General features: G+C 41.7%; 2 protein-coding genes and 1 long non-coding RNA gene across 5 annotated transcripts in view; 2 read left to right on the top strand and 1 right to left on the bottom strand.

Annotated features, from left to right (window-relative positions):
- Positions 1-106: 106 nt before the first annotated feature.
- Positions 107-4,979, bottom strand: pofut1 (protein O-fucosyltransferase 1). 2 transcript variants are annotated; one of them, XM_071473354.1, is made up of 7 exons: positions 4,776-4,979; positions 4,256-4,377; positions 2,836-3,018; positions 2,408-2,520; positions 2,016-2,208; positions 1,415-1,657; positions 107-1,253 (listed from the first exon to the last, which is right to left on the bottom strand). In XM_071473354.1, the coding sequence occupies exons 1-7, from the start codon at positions 4,912-4,914 to the stop codon at positions 1,059-1,061; spliced, it is 1,188 nt and encodes a 395-aa protein (XP_071329455.1). In that variant the 5' UTR covers positions 4,915-4,979; the 3' UTR covers positions 107-1,058. The 2 variants fall into 2 exon arrangements, with proteins under 2 accessions (XP_071329455.1, XP_071329456.1); XM_071473355.1 differs by having other exon boundaries at positions 4,256-4,434; positions 4,776-4,917.
- LOC139615421 (uncharacterized) lies at positions 4,949-10,611 on the top strand. Its single transcript, XR_011687371.1, has 3 exons — positions 4,949-5,037; positions 5,617-5,681; positions 6,560-10,611. It is a non-coding gene; the product is annotated as an uncharacterized lncRNA (long non-coding RNA).
- Positions 10,612-14,394: 3,783 nt separating this feature from the next.
- plagl2 (pleiomorphic adenoma gene-like 2) overlaps positions 14,395-15,633 on the top strand; it is a 37,016-nt gene continuing 35,777 nt past the window's right edge. For both annotated transcript variants that reach the window (XM_071473376.1, XM_071473377.1), the window contains exon 1: positions 14,395-14,594. The gene's annotated coding sequence lies outside the window, so the exon portion shown is untranslated. The remainder of the gene's footprint in view (positions 14,595-15,633) is intronic.

The following is a 15,633-nucleotide window of genomic DNA, read 5'->3' as shown; positions in this document are numbered from 1 at the left end:
AACCAAATCTCAACAAGCTTTTCCCCCGTAGCTTAGTATATCAGCTGATTCAACGGTACTCAGGGCTCAGCTTCCATGAGGGACGGAAACAGACTGAGGCTGTTGGTTCTTTGAAAACTAGCTTGCTTATCTTTATTGGTGAAAAACAAAGTAGAAAACATTCGACTAACACATCATCGCATTCACTGCTTTCACACAATTAGCTTGCAACACATTCTCAGTAACAATTAATCAATTCAACCAATGCAAATCATCCCTATAACATTTGTTCACATTCACCAAATAAACAACACTGTTCACGCATCATTCAGACCAGGGGTTCCACACATTTCATCAGTTTTTGGTCCTGGTAAAGTGAGAGGTGGAAAGACTTGTCTCCGTTTTCCCTCCCTATAATTAGTATGTACAGGAGGATCAGTTACTGTGCTCTCCTTGGAATGGAGGGCAGAGTAGAAGGGAAAGAGCGAGTTGCAAAGAGATGGAGGGGAGAGGGAGGTAGTGGAGAAAGAGAGGAGGAAGAGGGCAAAAGAGAGAGGGAGAAGATAATCGCTGACGCTGCAATCAGTCGTTCCCAGGGTTCACTGAGGTCATCAGAGGTCCTGCTAGCATGTCAGGATTGCAAAACATGATTGCAGTTGAAGAATACAGATGTAACTAAAGGAAATGTTGGGGACACCGTGTGTTTCCCCCATGGGGAGGAAAACTGGCTTCAGCGTAGAGAACAGCAGCAGGTAGAAGCCAAGTCTCGAGAGGGAACATACAGATACGGGATTCTCAAGCAGGGAACAGACAAAAACATAGTGTTTCTTGGTAGCAGCAGCATGTCATTACATTTCACAAACATCATGCTACATCCTGTTTTATAAGCCCTTCCTCAGCTCTCAGAGACTAAAACCCCAATCTAAATTTGAACTGTGCTTTAATTTCTTAACTCACTTCACTCATTAAGAACCATCTTGTAAAATATAAATACTCTCTGCTTTTCACATGCGCTCCTGTCTCCTCATGGCAGTCATCCAGCGTTAGGGTCCAGAAGGCGACCACATGACACCCTGTACTCAGAGTTCTTCTTTCTGATTTAACTTCCCAGGCTTGTCCATGCCAAAGAAGGATGATGGAAGGCCGCGCACATCCCGCTCCCTCTTTACAAAGGCGGAAAAGGAAGACACGCAGTTGCCGATGAAGTGGTCAGCCTGGCCTAAGATGTATAGGTCCATCTGGGCTGAGTCTGGCTGGAGACTCACCACTTTCACCTGTAGAAGCCACAGTGAAATGAGGAAATGCAGTAAACCAAGTGAGAGTATTTCTCAGTTCTCAACTACACCAAAGATGCTGTACAAAGCAAAAGAAACAAGAGTCTGATTTAAAGCTGGAGTTACTTATGACATGTTTGAGAGAGGCTTTACACACCCACCTTGCCCTTGAAGAGCTTTTCAATGTCCCTGCTGTGGGATTCTGAATCAGTGGCAATGTAGACAGAGCGGGCAGAGGTCTTCTTTACCCACAGTTTGACAGCCCTACGAATCTCCGCCAGGTCAGGGAGGCACATGGTCATGGTGAGAGGTAGGGCTGTCTGGCGGTTGTAGCCGACACACTGAGGAGAAGCCATGAAGTGAGGCCCTGCGTCGCCACTCTTCAGCATTTTACAAGCATTTTGCTGGAAGGGTGGATGAAGAGAAGAGATTTAGATTTGACTAGCTGCTGTAGGTGGTGACCTAGAACTGCACTGTGCATTCCCACGGGCTGTAAAGGTGAAAAATCTGGTGACTGTTGTCAACAAATAACATTCAATGACTAAAAAATAAAGAGAAATATATGAATCCTAATAACAAGTGTTGCATGTGTATCCAAAGCCTGATATTCCTCTGGGGCATGGAGTCCACTGTCTGATATGTGACAGATATGTGATCGTCGGTGTGTGTGTGTGTGTGTGTGTGTGTGTGTGTGTGTGTGAATGAGACAATGAAAGATATGTGTCTAAAGCCTGAGCTCATTCATGGTGAAGCTCATCTTACCCAGTCAATGCCGATCCTCAGGTGAATACCAACGTATGGCCTGGTCAGCGAGGTGGCAATGTGCTCTTCTCCCTCCTTCACCATGTTGTCTGACCACACTACATAGCGCTGCAGGCCCACATGCTCCTCTATCACTGGGAACTGGGCAGGAGCCCCAGGCAGCGCCAGGACAGGATGCTCAGAGGGAGGGAACCTGGAAGAGAATCTGCCTGTCACATCTTCAGAGGAGGCATCATCTCTGTCACTAATAATCAGTGGAAAATGGAAACCTCACCAGTCGGTCAGTCGTTTTGTTTAAGGCTAACACTCTTCCTTATAATTTATGTTCTATGTCAGCTTTGATCATTCTAAATGTGTCTACAGTCCAGGGTGCTGCTTAAACATGTGCTCACTTTTTCATCCACTGAGGTTGGTGGTAGGCGCTAAAGGAAATACCACCAAACAAGACAGACTTGTCAAACTCCACCCCGACGTACTCCCAGAATGGACCAAACGGATTCCCATCCTGAAAATGAATCAGACCCATGTATCTTTGTCAGAGCAATAAAACAATAACACCAGTTTCATAATCATATGGTTCACAACCGGTGGTCTGCTGGCCACCAGAGGGCAGCATTTCACCCTCACCCTATTCACTTACTTCATACTTCTATTCTCCATTTCATCTGCTGTCAAATTATTCATATTCTCTGCTTCTTTACTTCCACCTTTACTTACTATTTCTAATCTTTCGGAAAGTGAAATTAGCAGACTATCTGAAGGAGGAATCAAACACCATCGGATAGTGACAAGCTGATGCCCATCAGCCAAACAATCTGACCTTCATAGGGCAGGATTTCTTGTCTGCACTCCGCTGTGCAGCAGTCTCAAAGCAGTAGGCATTCCTCCGTCCCAAGGGCCAGTATTTGGGAGCCAGCTTCTCCATGAAGTCCTCCAAACTGACCACACGGTGGTAAGCAGACAGGGCCTCTAAATGGAAGAACTCCCTGTAGGGAACATGCACCTGAATAGAATAGAAAAGAGTGAGATGAAACAGCACTGTCCAGTTCAAGTTGAAAAATGTCAGTCTCTTAAAACTTATGGTTCCTTCACTTGGGCGATAAATATGTTTTCATATCTAAAAAAAGGCTCAGTAATTTACAAAAGTTGTTGGACTCTAGATTTTTAGCAAACATTACCCAAACAGGAGTAAATAATGTAAATAATGTTCCTGCAGCATGAGGGGATTGAGTCAAAATAAGTCACAGTGTATATGTTCACCATGGAGGGACATGACACCCAGTGTAAAGGTGTGCTTCATCACTTATTGGACAACAATGAGCTCAACGGTGCAGAGGCTTTGAACACCTCATCACTGACAGTAAGAAAGATATGGAATTTCTCCAGATTCACGTATTAATGAGAAAATACAAAAGTTCACTATAACTTTTAGACCATGGAGCACACAGCTTTAAAAGCCTTGACCCAGTCCTGTGACTGCACTCATCCTTGTCTTTTTTGCAGCAAACATTACAACAGATCAAAGCAGGAAAACCTGTCAGAAAGGGAAAAACTCACAACATTAGCTCTACCTGCTCACTACTGTAGCTCACTGACCTTATTATTTCCACCTGTGCTTTTAGAGTATCAGAACCAGTGATTACATGCAACAGGAAGTTATTCCTGCCAGCTGCCTTTATTTTGTATGAAAAACAATGTCCAGCAACATTAAGTCATGACATCTGTTATACTGCAATACTGTCTGGTTTTCTTTTGCACTTTTCAGACCCCCAAGATAAACATCTATATATAGATAGTATAAATTATTTACACATTATACATATATTCAATGTACAGTTAATTGTGTTTAATGTCAAAGACGAATCCTGCTCTAGGGGAGGGCAGATTGATCCCAAAATACTGATACTACAGACAATCAATTTAATTGCCAATAGGATCGATACCAGTTTCGGTTTCTCTCTATGTTGAACTAATTTCACTGTCTGCACAAACAACCTTCCATTGTCATGAACGCCCCCCCCCCCCGCACCTTTCTGTATAGCATTTAATGATGTCTACTTGAAATGCACTCATGTAAAGCACATGTCCTGTGGCTTCTATCTTTAGTCTCTATTCTCAGATTTTATTTTATTCTTTCATTCTTGTATTCTTGTTATTGTATTTGTTCTGCCTGGATGTATCGACATCATAAATAATCACATTTGTATGACAGCGGCTCATGCCTCACTGACTGTACTTACATTGGTGTAGGGGGGTGTGTGGTGGCGGTACACTATCCAGGGAGGGACCGCCAGGGTTCGGTTCAACATCTTTGCAAAGGCCAGAGATCCGAGGAAGTGGTCTGCCTGGTTCCCAAAGCGACCTGCCGGTTCAACAGGTAACGTTACACCTCAGGACCAGAGCACGGAAACTGCAGCGACTGGAGAAATGTAGGTGAGCCCAGTTTATCATGCTCCACATTCAATGATAATTTGTTATCACAGTATAGTAACAGCTGTATTTACCCACTTACTAAGTTGTAGTAAGCTCAGCTAGCCAGTTAGCTGCTAACTAGCTACTGCTACTTCCCGCGGTTGATTTATGATTCACCTACACAGTGCGTCGAGCTGAGGACCGGCTCCCAGCAGAGCTATGGGTTCATATTTAGGTGATGTGTGCCTTTCTGAATGTAAAACACCACTTTCAACTTGTGAGTGAGTGAAGTGTTGGACTCGCTAGCTCCGCTAAAGCTCTACGTGTGAGCTACAGGAAGTGAATTACCCATGCACGGGCAGTACAAAACGTAGCCTTTCTCATCCCACTGCAGGTGTTCAGCAGGAGTCCCGCAGGTGTGGAGCAGCAGTGATGAAAATACACACGTCAGGGTGAGAGCATGAGCGGCTTGTCGCTCAACCGCCATTGCGCCTCATTTCATATCCCAGCATGCACCGCGTTTCTTCGTCTTCTTCTTCTTCTTTAGGTTTCGTAAGGATTCAAAGACCCGCGTCTACATCCTCCCGCTGTCCCGGAGGTGTAATGTGCGGTGTGTATAATAGACATTATTGTTGTAGTATCCATTAACCCTGACAGATAAACAGTATTTACAGTGTCTGTTGTTCAGTACATAGAGACAGGGAACAGACTGAGTAGAGAAGAATTACAGGAAACGTTTCCTGTAGACATGTCCAGGCTCTTCAAGTTGTTTTATATCTCTGTGGCTCTAAACAGAAACTGAAATGACTGTAAAGCCTGTAAAACTTTTTTTAAGTAGCCTTTTTGTCTGAAGAATTAATTAATTAATTAATTAATTATTAGTGATTAAATAAGCAGCAATGATAGTTAAGGTTCAACAAACAAAGTTCTGAAAAGTTCTGAAACTGCTGTGGGTGTGGTTTAATCAGATTTGACTGACAGTGCTCTGTTATTTCAACGTGTGTGTGTGTGTGTGTGTGTGTGTGTGGGGGGGGGGGTGTTATGTAAACATTAGTTTGTGTAACATTTGTGGGTGTGGACGCATGTGGGTGTGTGTAGGTATTACATGTGTGTATTTGTTAGAGTATTTGTTTGAGGGAATTAGTTTGGCTCTTTTGGTTGTGACACTTTAATTTCTCTGTGTGTCTAGACTGAAGGACAAACAGCGGTTTGGCCATAATGTATGACCCCCCCCCCCCGATCCAACTGATACGTGTATGTATACATGTATGCACTTTATATTATAGGTTGTAGGCTATATATTATTTGACTTATTTAAAAAAAAAAAGTTATTTCTGTAAGCCGATTTTAACCGTCAACTTTTTGTTGCTGTTTTTCATGATTGTAGCCTGGTAACTAGCTGTAGCTGTAACTCACCTGCAAAGCTTTGATTGGTCGATTATTTTCTAATGGTGCGAAACAGCCTTCATTGGCTACAACATCAGACCTGTTTGAATCACTGGACAAATCAGAGAAGCTGTCAGAAATTAACAGGCTAACATAAAAAACAAATGTACAAAAACCCTCACAACCATCAACCTTTGATTTATATGTTTGCTGATTTGTTTGCTTAAATTTTTGATGTCACCTTTTATACTTAGCCCCATATACTTTAAATCAGTGAAAACACACAAATACAGAAATCTCCAGACTTAAATAACCAGAAAATAGAATAGATAGATAGCCTTCAGTTCAGTTAGCTTCAGTTGCTCTGCTGTAAATAACCATAAATATAATCACCGTAATAATTCAGGGATACTGAACAATTATTGCAGATAAATCCTTAACCTGCTTGAATAAAACTACGTAGGAGATAAAAACATAAAACAGTAAGATCACTTGAAAGACACTATCAGTTACTACTGACCATCTCAATCGTAAGAGTGTGATCTCAGTAATTTTGTGATTTTTCATCAGGGTGGATAAAGTGTGAAAAGTTTTATTCCAAACTGAGACATTAACCGTTGAAAACTTGACACAGCTCTTGCAAAATGAGGATGTGAGAATACATGTCAGTGTTTTTCCCCTTTATATAAAGTGTGAAATAATTTTCTACAACCAGACCGAAGAAAAACAACACTTCACCTTTCTAGTTATTAGCGTTGCTGATAACCAAGACATCTGAGAGCAGAGAAATGCACACAGCCGTCTGGACTTCTGGAACTTTGTGATGTCACAACAAAGCAGTCACCGCTCTCAGCCACGCCCCAAGCCCCGCCCACCTGGACCCACCATCCAACCTTGCAGGGTTTGGTTTCAGTGTTTACCGGAAATCTCCTATATTTTTATTGGATCACTCAGAAAACAGTCAGCCAATCAGAGGAGAGCCTCAGATCCTCTGGATATCAACACTTAAAATAAAACACAGGAAAAATGCAAAATATGGACCTTTAAAAATGAATAACCATGACCAACAGCACATGCTGCCAACACATTTGGTAGTAAAACACTATCAGTGATGCAGTAAAATATCCTTAGCTTTTTCTCCTCTGATCATTCCTGTAGACTGACAAAGGCTCACAAAGTTCACATTGCAAAGAGAAAAAATGCATCAGACCTTCCCACTTTGCCTCAGATTCCCTGGTGGAAATCAGATGGAGCCAATCAGTGCTACATCCAATGATAAAGACTCGCAGCATTCCCAGAGCTCTGTCATTATAGTTTCTTCATGAGATGTTCACATGTGCGCTCAACATGCCCAAAGCCAGTGTGCCGGGTAGGCATAGCAACATATGGCCTGGGTGCGGTCTCAAACCTTTGTTACTTTCGTTGAAATGTGTGGACTCTCTGCCTTGTTTGACTGGATCCACTGATAATTGCTTAAATATGTCACATTAAAGAGCTCATTATCTGCTGCTGAGCGGCTCAGTGCCACAGCTGACCTGCATGCACGATATGATCTGCATAGAAGGCACAACTGCATGTGGCGATAACAGATTATTATGATCTAACAAATAGCACATGTGGCCAAAACACTATCAAAGATACTTTATAAGGACAGTGGAAATTTTCATTTTTCTGTATTCATACCAAATTCCATGTCTTTCTTTGCAAGTTCTTCACAATGAGGAGTTTGAGAAGTTTTGTACTCAGGCCTTTGCTTTGAAAGATACTTAATCCCTCCACATCCTCCAGCTCAGCCAACCCAGTCCAACGTTTTCTCTCTTTGTGTTCAATCACTCTCGTTTTTCTTTTCTCTGATGCTCGACAGCTGGCTGTTCTTTCCCTCTTTTCCTGTGTCGTTCTCTGTGTCTGCTCCTCCCCCATCCCTTGAACACACACTGTTTTTCATTGTTAGAGATGACAGCAATGATAACAATGCAAAGAACCACAACTCACAGCCGGAGAATGAGACACACACACACACACACACACACACACACAGAGAGAGAGAGAGACAGAGAGAGAGAAAGAGAGAGACTTCCCTCAGGTGAGCAAATGACATTCATCACAACAAAAACACACCGCACTTTAATTACATTTTTTCAGATTTTATTAAATATTTATGGAGTCTGACCTGGTAATGATTGTAAATTATAAATAAATCAATAGATGATACAGTTGTTAACATTTAGGGTGAGGTTGTGCATTTGTTTTTTATATATCTCTGACTCACTGTCCTGTGTTCTGGTAATTTCATTTCCCTTTTTGCATCTATAAGTTCCTCTGACACACAACGCTTCACTTTGCATTTCAGTAGAACATGTAAAGATGCATGTTTCCTCCTTTCTCCCTCTGTCTTAACGCTGCCTCTCTCCTACTCACTGCTGATGCAGAGGAACAGACACTCTGCCTGTGGCCTTTCACAAGAGGGAAATGAGGTAGTCAACCTCAAACAACCCGCCTCCTGTTGACCTTTGTGTTGTTACTGACAACCTGGCTTTCAGTTCAGCTGGAGGTTGTGACTATAGCATGTGTGGTGTAATTTCCCCAATTTCAGCAGGCAGAGACCAAATATATTTAAAACTTGGTTCATGTTTAATCCTCCTAATCTGCAGTTTTTCTACAAACAGGACAGTGAAGAAAAAAATCCTCAAAATAGTACAAAACTACAACAAAACTCTGTTGAAAAAAATGTTCATTTTTACTTTTCCTGTTTGGCAGCAGTTTGCCTTTGTGACGTGGAAATAAACTGAATCTGACACTAAGAGCACAAAAATCCGACAAAAGTTGTGTAGAATTTATTTGATGTTTTTTCAGAAAACTAACTGAACCTAGAGCAAAAGTCTGTTAACAAAATGATTGATTTTGTTTTAGGTTTGGATAAAGATTAAATCGGAATCTGATATGAAAGTGACAAAACTCATTTTGTCTAAGATTTATTTGGATCTAGAGAAAAGATAACAGAGCTCTGCTGTCAAAACACCTTTTAATTATTTTTATATTTTTCTCTCAGGTTTGGGATTGTGCTTCAGAGCATGAATAAAATCAAATCGAACACAAAAATTACAAAATTCGTTTTGTCTCTAAAGATTAATTTAGATATAAATGTGCTAAGATAAATAGTCACAACCAACAAAACTGTTTTTTAGTTTTCCTCTCAGTTTGGACCCCACTATGACAGTGGAGTGTTTTAGTGATGTGGATAAAAATTTAATCGACCATATAAGTATAAAAAAGTAACAAAATTAATTTGGATGGTGTCTAAAGTAACAGAACTCTTGTTGATACAAGGTCTTTTTTCAGTTTCACTTTTCCTTTTGAGCAAAGATCCTCTGTCTGGCAGGAAAACCGCCTTGTGACCTGGATAATGAACTGTAAAACAGAAATGTAACAAAACTAGTTTTTATTTAGATTGGGAAATGTTAAGAAAACTAAGCCAAAACTCTTTTTATTTTTAAATTTCTTCTTAGCTCCAACTTTGACAGTGACATGGATAACAACTGAATTTAACATAAAACTAAAACAAAACTTTTCAGCCTTTAATATTTATTTAGATTTAGATGTGTTGAGAAAAAAAAGCCAAAATGCGTATTTTCACTTTTAGGTTTCCTGTCAGCTATGATCCCTCTTTCTGGAGACACGCTTTCATGACGTGATAAAAACTGAATATGACATGAAAATAACAAAAAACATTTTTTTTAAATAATTTTGGCCATTAGATTTTATTTAAATGTCAAAGATTTCAGGAAAAAAACACCCAAAACTAACCAAATGTTGTTGACAAAAACCTTTATTTATTTATTTATTTTTTTGCCCTGCACTTGACAATGGTGCCTTTTATGGATAAAAACTCAATTTAACATAAAAATAAAAAACTGTGATGATATATTTAGATTTTGAGGTGGTGTAAAAACAAGCTAAAACAATACAAAACTATTACTTTTATTTTTAGTGGTGTCTCTGCTGTAACCCCCCGGTGGCAGGTGTGTCTTAGTGACATGGACAAAACCTGAATTAAAGTAACAAAACTCATTTAGGCTGTAAATATTTCATTAGATATTGTGTCATGAAAACTAAAAAACTGCCAAACTAACAAAAGTCTGTTGAAAAAAATGCCTATTTTTAGCTCTACTTCCTCTCTATAAGATCCCCTGTTTGTTTGGATAGAAACTGAGTCTAACACAAAAGTGACAAACAGGTAATGTACACAACCATACATACATTTTGGTTGTAAAGATTTATTTAGATTTGGAAACCAACAAAAAAAAAACAAGCTGACAAGACACTGACTTGTTTTTGTAGATTTGTGGGTAAAAACTGAATATGAACAAGAACCAAACAAAAAAAACAAACTCTTTTTTTTTTCCTAAAGATTTATTTAGGTTTAAAGTTGTTAAGAAATTTTACCAAAACTCTGCTGACAAAATTCTGGTCATTATTTTTAGTTGTTAGTTTTAGCTCAGATCTCCCTCTGGTGACGTGGATGTGGAGCTGGACAGGACACTCCACCCACATCCACCTTATCAACCTGCTGCAGACTCTGGTGTGGGCTGATACCCCACCTCATCGCAGAGAGGTCGGACCCAGCTGAGATGGACTCCCCACCTTTGCTGTGCCGGTGCTACCCTGACGTTATCACATGGCAGCTGCTCGGTGGTCACGTGATGCACACAGGATGTGATCATCAGCTATCTCTGAGTGCAGCACCATCATCTTTAACAGGTGTTAGGGTGTTGTGTAACATCTGAGAAGTCATCGCGTGTGTTGTGAGAGGTGTCACTGGGCGTTTATGCTTGAATTTAAACAAAGCTGAAACAAAGATTCTTCAGTCTTCTCAGCCCGTGAACCAAACAGAGTAAATTTAGTCAGGCAGGCTCATTAAAACACACCACAGGGTAACAACCTATTTTCACACAGCTGTAATTAAGGGAAAGCCGACCCAGACAAAAGTGAGAAATAATGTATGTCCACAACACGCCTCGGTCCTGTGTCTGTACAAACTGGAGGAGATGATGGTGTTGCTCTCTTTGTGTCCTGGTGGTCCCCCCCCCCCCTTTCATTTCCAAGCTGTTTATCGCCCATCTCCACTAATGTAAACCGCCCATCTGTTTTAAACAAAACACATAAAAAGACACACATAGCCATTCCCACCACGCCAGAGCATGGAAGAAAGGACTGCTGGGTATTCTGGTGGCAAGGAAATCCACTCCAGATGTGAACAAATTGTCCCCCTTACTAATTGCCATTGTGTTCACTGATGCTGATTTTGGATCTCTTAGGTTTGTGTGGATGGGGCTGAGAGTGCTTGCCAGAATTTGATAAGTGTGTGTGTGTGTGTGTGTGCGTGATTATGAAGCTGGTGGTGTTAAAAGAAGAGCTGTGAAGTGAGGGGCCTTAAAGGAACAGAGAGGTAAATTGGGATGACACCAGAGGAATAAGTTGGAGATCTGACTACTGTTGCACCCCGCAGGCATAAACACACACACATGTTTCTGCTCAGTCCCTGATGAAGGCTTTATTTAAGGGAGCTCATCGCTTTCCTTTGTCCTGTCATCATAACTTCTGGCTACCTTGTCCCTCACATCGCATCTAATCAGGACTGATTAGGTGTGTGGTAGCCAGAGCCGTGAGGGGCGTGGCTGCTCCGGAGCTGCCCTTCCTGCTTGCAAGGCGGTTTCTTGCACGTGAGAGACAGTCTGGATGAGATGAGAGAGACAGGGGAAGAATCAGAGTCAGTCAGTGCCACGGCACGATGTGGCGTTTCATAAGACAGTTAAAAATCACTCCACGGCTCTAAATAACAGACCACCGTGCAACTGCAATCAACCTGACTGTGGTCGCACCAACCACACTGTGATCCAAATAAACAAACAGTGGCATAATGAAGGAAGTCTCCTCCTCATGCTGGGAAATCGCTTCACCTCATCCATCTTCAACATCCTCTGTTTCTCTATCATCTGTTCTTGTCCAGCTCTGTTTGTTTTGCAGCATCTTCACATGAGAAGCTGCTGGAGAGAAATAACCACAACTGCTGCATCAGACTGTGACTGGTCTACAGCTTTCCCTATGAAACTTTATTTCTACATTGTTATCGTATAAGCAGTTCTGATAACCGCACATCATTTGTATAATGATCATACAACTCACTGACACTGTAATAATGCAAAACCTCTCGTGTAAACCTACTGAGCATAGAGGCTGTTTTATTCTCACAGTTATTTCATTATTAGACTGATAGAAAATTTCATGTGCAACTTCTGTGTAATGTTACCCCCTCTACCACATGTAGAGTTTACTGTGAAATAACTTAACCAAGTGTTTCAGACAATACATTCTCTAGATGTCTTCATTTATTCCAGGATAAATAACCAGCTGTCTCTGGTTTTGTAAAACTTTAAAATTGTTCTTTTGCTCACATTTACAGCTGTTTTATAAAGTTAAAGCCACAATGGTTTAAATAGATTTATTATTTATTATTATTTATTATTTATTTTTATTTGTAAGTTTATATTTATTGGTTCTTGGATTAAAAAGAGAGAGAATTTACAATGATATAATTATGTTTAATTAGATTAACCATATTCTGTAGCCGAACAATAACTGCATCAATTTGATCAAGTTTTTGAGTTTGCTCATGTAATTTATCAAGTCTCACATCTGGAGGTAAATAATTTAGAAATGTAAAGATGTTCTGTATTATTTTCACATTTTAACCTTCATAATTTAATCAAAGCTTTCTCAGGCCGAATCTTTCATTCTTAGTAGTTCTTTAATGGTTTTAATAATGAATGAATAATTAATAACACATAACCTTATGAATGTGTCTGAAAAGTTCACAATACATTTTCAAATTTGTAGTTTGTTATTAAAACATCACTTTTTATCAATGACATTTAAAATTGCACATTTGTAAACAAATATTTAATGTTGTGAAGGGAGAAACTGCTTACATCATTATTTTGTAAGTGATGTAAGCACAACAACAGGCATTTTCTGCCTGCTCCTCTATATTGAACACGCCAAAAGGCTTTTGGTGCCTTCATGTTCGGTCGGAAATGTGGCAACCACGAGAGCGTGATCAATTCCCAAACACAGAATATGAGTCACCCGGCGTGTAAGTGGGGTTCTGTGTGACACTGCAGCTTTTTGATTCAGTGAACAAACAGCAGCCGAAGCAGGGTTTTTTCAAACCGTGCTTTTAAAATAGAAAGTGAAACTCCTCCGCAGATTATATGTTTCATGATATAATCACCTCATTCATTCTCTAAATCAATCAACAGGCTCAAAATGTGTTTCTCTTGTTAGTGTTCATTAAAGTGTCGGATCCAACGTGTGTGCTCTCCAAACACAGACACTAGTTTTGTATTTATTTTTCTGTAAATGTAAAATATGAGCAGGCGGGCGCACTTGAAGGCAGCATTATTGAAGACTTGCTCCCCCACCCCCCAAACTCACTCTCTGCACAAACACATTCACCCTGCGGGCTTGGTGTGACTGTTGGACGCCTGTGGAGGGGCTGGGAAGAGGTGCTGGGGGGGGGTGAGGAAACGAGTTGATGTGCCCTGGAAGTAATTCTTTCACCCCCCACGAAAAAAAAGCCCCAAAAAAACAAGGTGGGAGTGAAGGGACCACCACTACCTTCAACACGTGGGGCCGAGCCCTGTCACTGGCTTTAAACACATTCAGACAAATAGGATGTTTGTGTCGTGGGATTCAGACGCTTTTTTAAATGTAATTTATATATGAATTATTTTGGGTTATTTTTTTCCCCATAAAAATATTTTTATGATTAATGTGCACAAGAAAAATGTTACAGTAGAACAAATAAATGTAAGAAACTCTTAATGTTTAATTATGGCGATAAGAGATACGAGCTGTATTTTACTGATGTGAATGTCTTAAAAATTGTGCTAAGTTGAGTTGATTCATTACAATGCACTGATTCCACTTTTGTTCTGTATAGTTTCACTGGAAACGGCTGTTAGAAGCTAAAAAGTGACAGGAGTCTGACATGGAGGGAGAAACGGAGTCTGCAGGTCGCGGCTGTGGGCTCATGACTGAGATAACAACTGTCTCATGTGCTGTTCACTTTTAAAGGCTGACGAAGCAAATAAATCAACATGATCCCATTCTTCCATTATTTTTTCCTTTTATTTAACAACTGCAATAAGCCTCAAAGGCCATTATTAACATGAAAATATTTTCAAACAATAGGCAACATAATGCTGATGGAGTAGAATGTGGCCATAGGCAGCAACATGCAATCATTCCTGCTGGAGGTTAATCTGTCAGACTGGCTCCGGCTACAGGCCAAATAATCAGGATTTTTTAAGATGACTTTTTTTTAAAATAGCGGATAAATGAATGGATGAATTTCTGAACTGCAGGTGTAAGAACTGGATCTGTTGCTTGTGACTGGGGGGCTGGTTGCAGGCTGTTGAAAAACCAGTAAGCTGTCCCTGCTTGAAAAAAAAAAAGTTTGTGAAAGTGGCCTGACGTCACACTCCCACAATGCTTACCGCCCCAGAACTGCGCTGCAGCCGAGGAGAGCCGGACGCGCTCAGGCCGCAATATACTGAAATCACTGAGAAAAGCGGACAAAATAATAAAAGACCAGATCGAGCGGAGAAAGGAGCGGAGAGCGGCGGCGTGGGCTCTGCCACGGCGGGTTTCTGGTCCGGGCCGGGATGGAAGGTTACCGGGGCTCCATGTGAGATTGACTAATGCGCTGCTGGAAACTTTTAGGTGGGTGAACTGCTCGTTTTTTTCTTTCTGCAGACCTCATAATGTGGCTGCACGTCCTGCGGAGTGCGTGTGTGTCTCCAGCTTTGTCCCAACTTTGTCCCAACTTTGTCCCAACTTTGTCCCAGCTTTGTCCCAGCTTCACACCAACTCTGTGCTCACTGACATCGATGTGCGCGACACTTGGATTGTTGCGAGTTGTTTCCGTCGCGCAGTCTGTGCAGTTTTTCGCGCAGCGTGGAGGGTCGTGGGGGTTTAACTGGCGGCCGCCCCCGCGGCTCCTCGGGCTTTTTCTCGCTGAACGCGGCGGATGAAGCCGTGAACGCGCCGCGGCCCGTCGATGTCGCCGTCGCCGCTGACGCTTGATGTTCTTTGCAAGTTTGCGGCGATGCGGTGAGTTTGTCCCCGGAGCAGACGGCGAGTGTGGCCCGCTGAGCGGAGCCGAGGGCCACCGGGGACCGGCCCACGGTGTGTTTGTTTGCGGGGGGAGGAGAGTAGCAGTTGTGTGTTTGTGCATCACAGGCTTCGTGATTCAGGAGCGGTGCTAGTGGCTGATGCCCACCCGTCCTCTGCGGCCGTGGAGCCGCCGCTGCTGGCCTCCTGGCTGGGTTATCCACACGGATCATGTCATGTTTGTCGCTGATCGGATGGTGTGTGTCTGCATGAGAGAGAGAGAGAGAGAGAGAGAGAGAGAGAGAGAGAGAGAGAGAGAGAGAGAGAGAGAGAGAGAGAGAGCTTTTCCTTGGAAGCGGGTAAATAACAACCAAGACCCCCACCAAAGAGGGGGGCAGGGGTCAGAATGTGGGGGTTCAGTTTATGCACTTGTTATTGATAGCTGAGGGGGCTGAAGGTTTCTACTCCTCACACATTTGTTCTCAATCAGGTTTGTGGAAAAGAAGCAGAAACAACTGTTGAACTAACTAATGCTCAGGAGTTCAGTGGATCATTTATTCCAGCATCTCTGCGCTTCCTTTCCCTGTTGAACAGTGAGGCTGCACCTTGTGATATGTAGGTGTTTTCAGTGCAGCAGCTGTACCTATAG

The sequence above is a fragment of the Trachinotus anak genome, unplaced genomic scaffold, assembly GCF_046630095.1.
Source record: "Trachinotus anak isolate AG129_WGS33_773 ecotype Australia unplaced genomic scaffold, CSIRO_AGI_Tana_v1 ptg000051l, whole genome shotgun sequence".
Classification (NCBI taxonomy): Eukaryota; Metazoa; Chordata; class Actinopteri; order Carangiformes; family Carangidae; genus Trachinotus; species Trachinotus anak.
The sequence above is the reverse complement of the archived record's forward strand: the minus strand, read 5'-3'. Positions and strand labels throughout refer to the sequence as shown.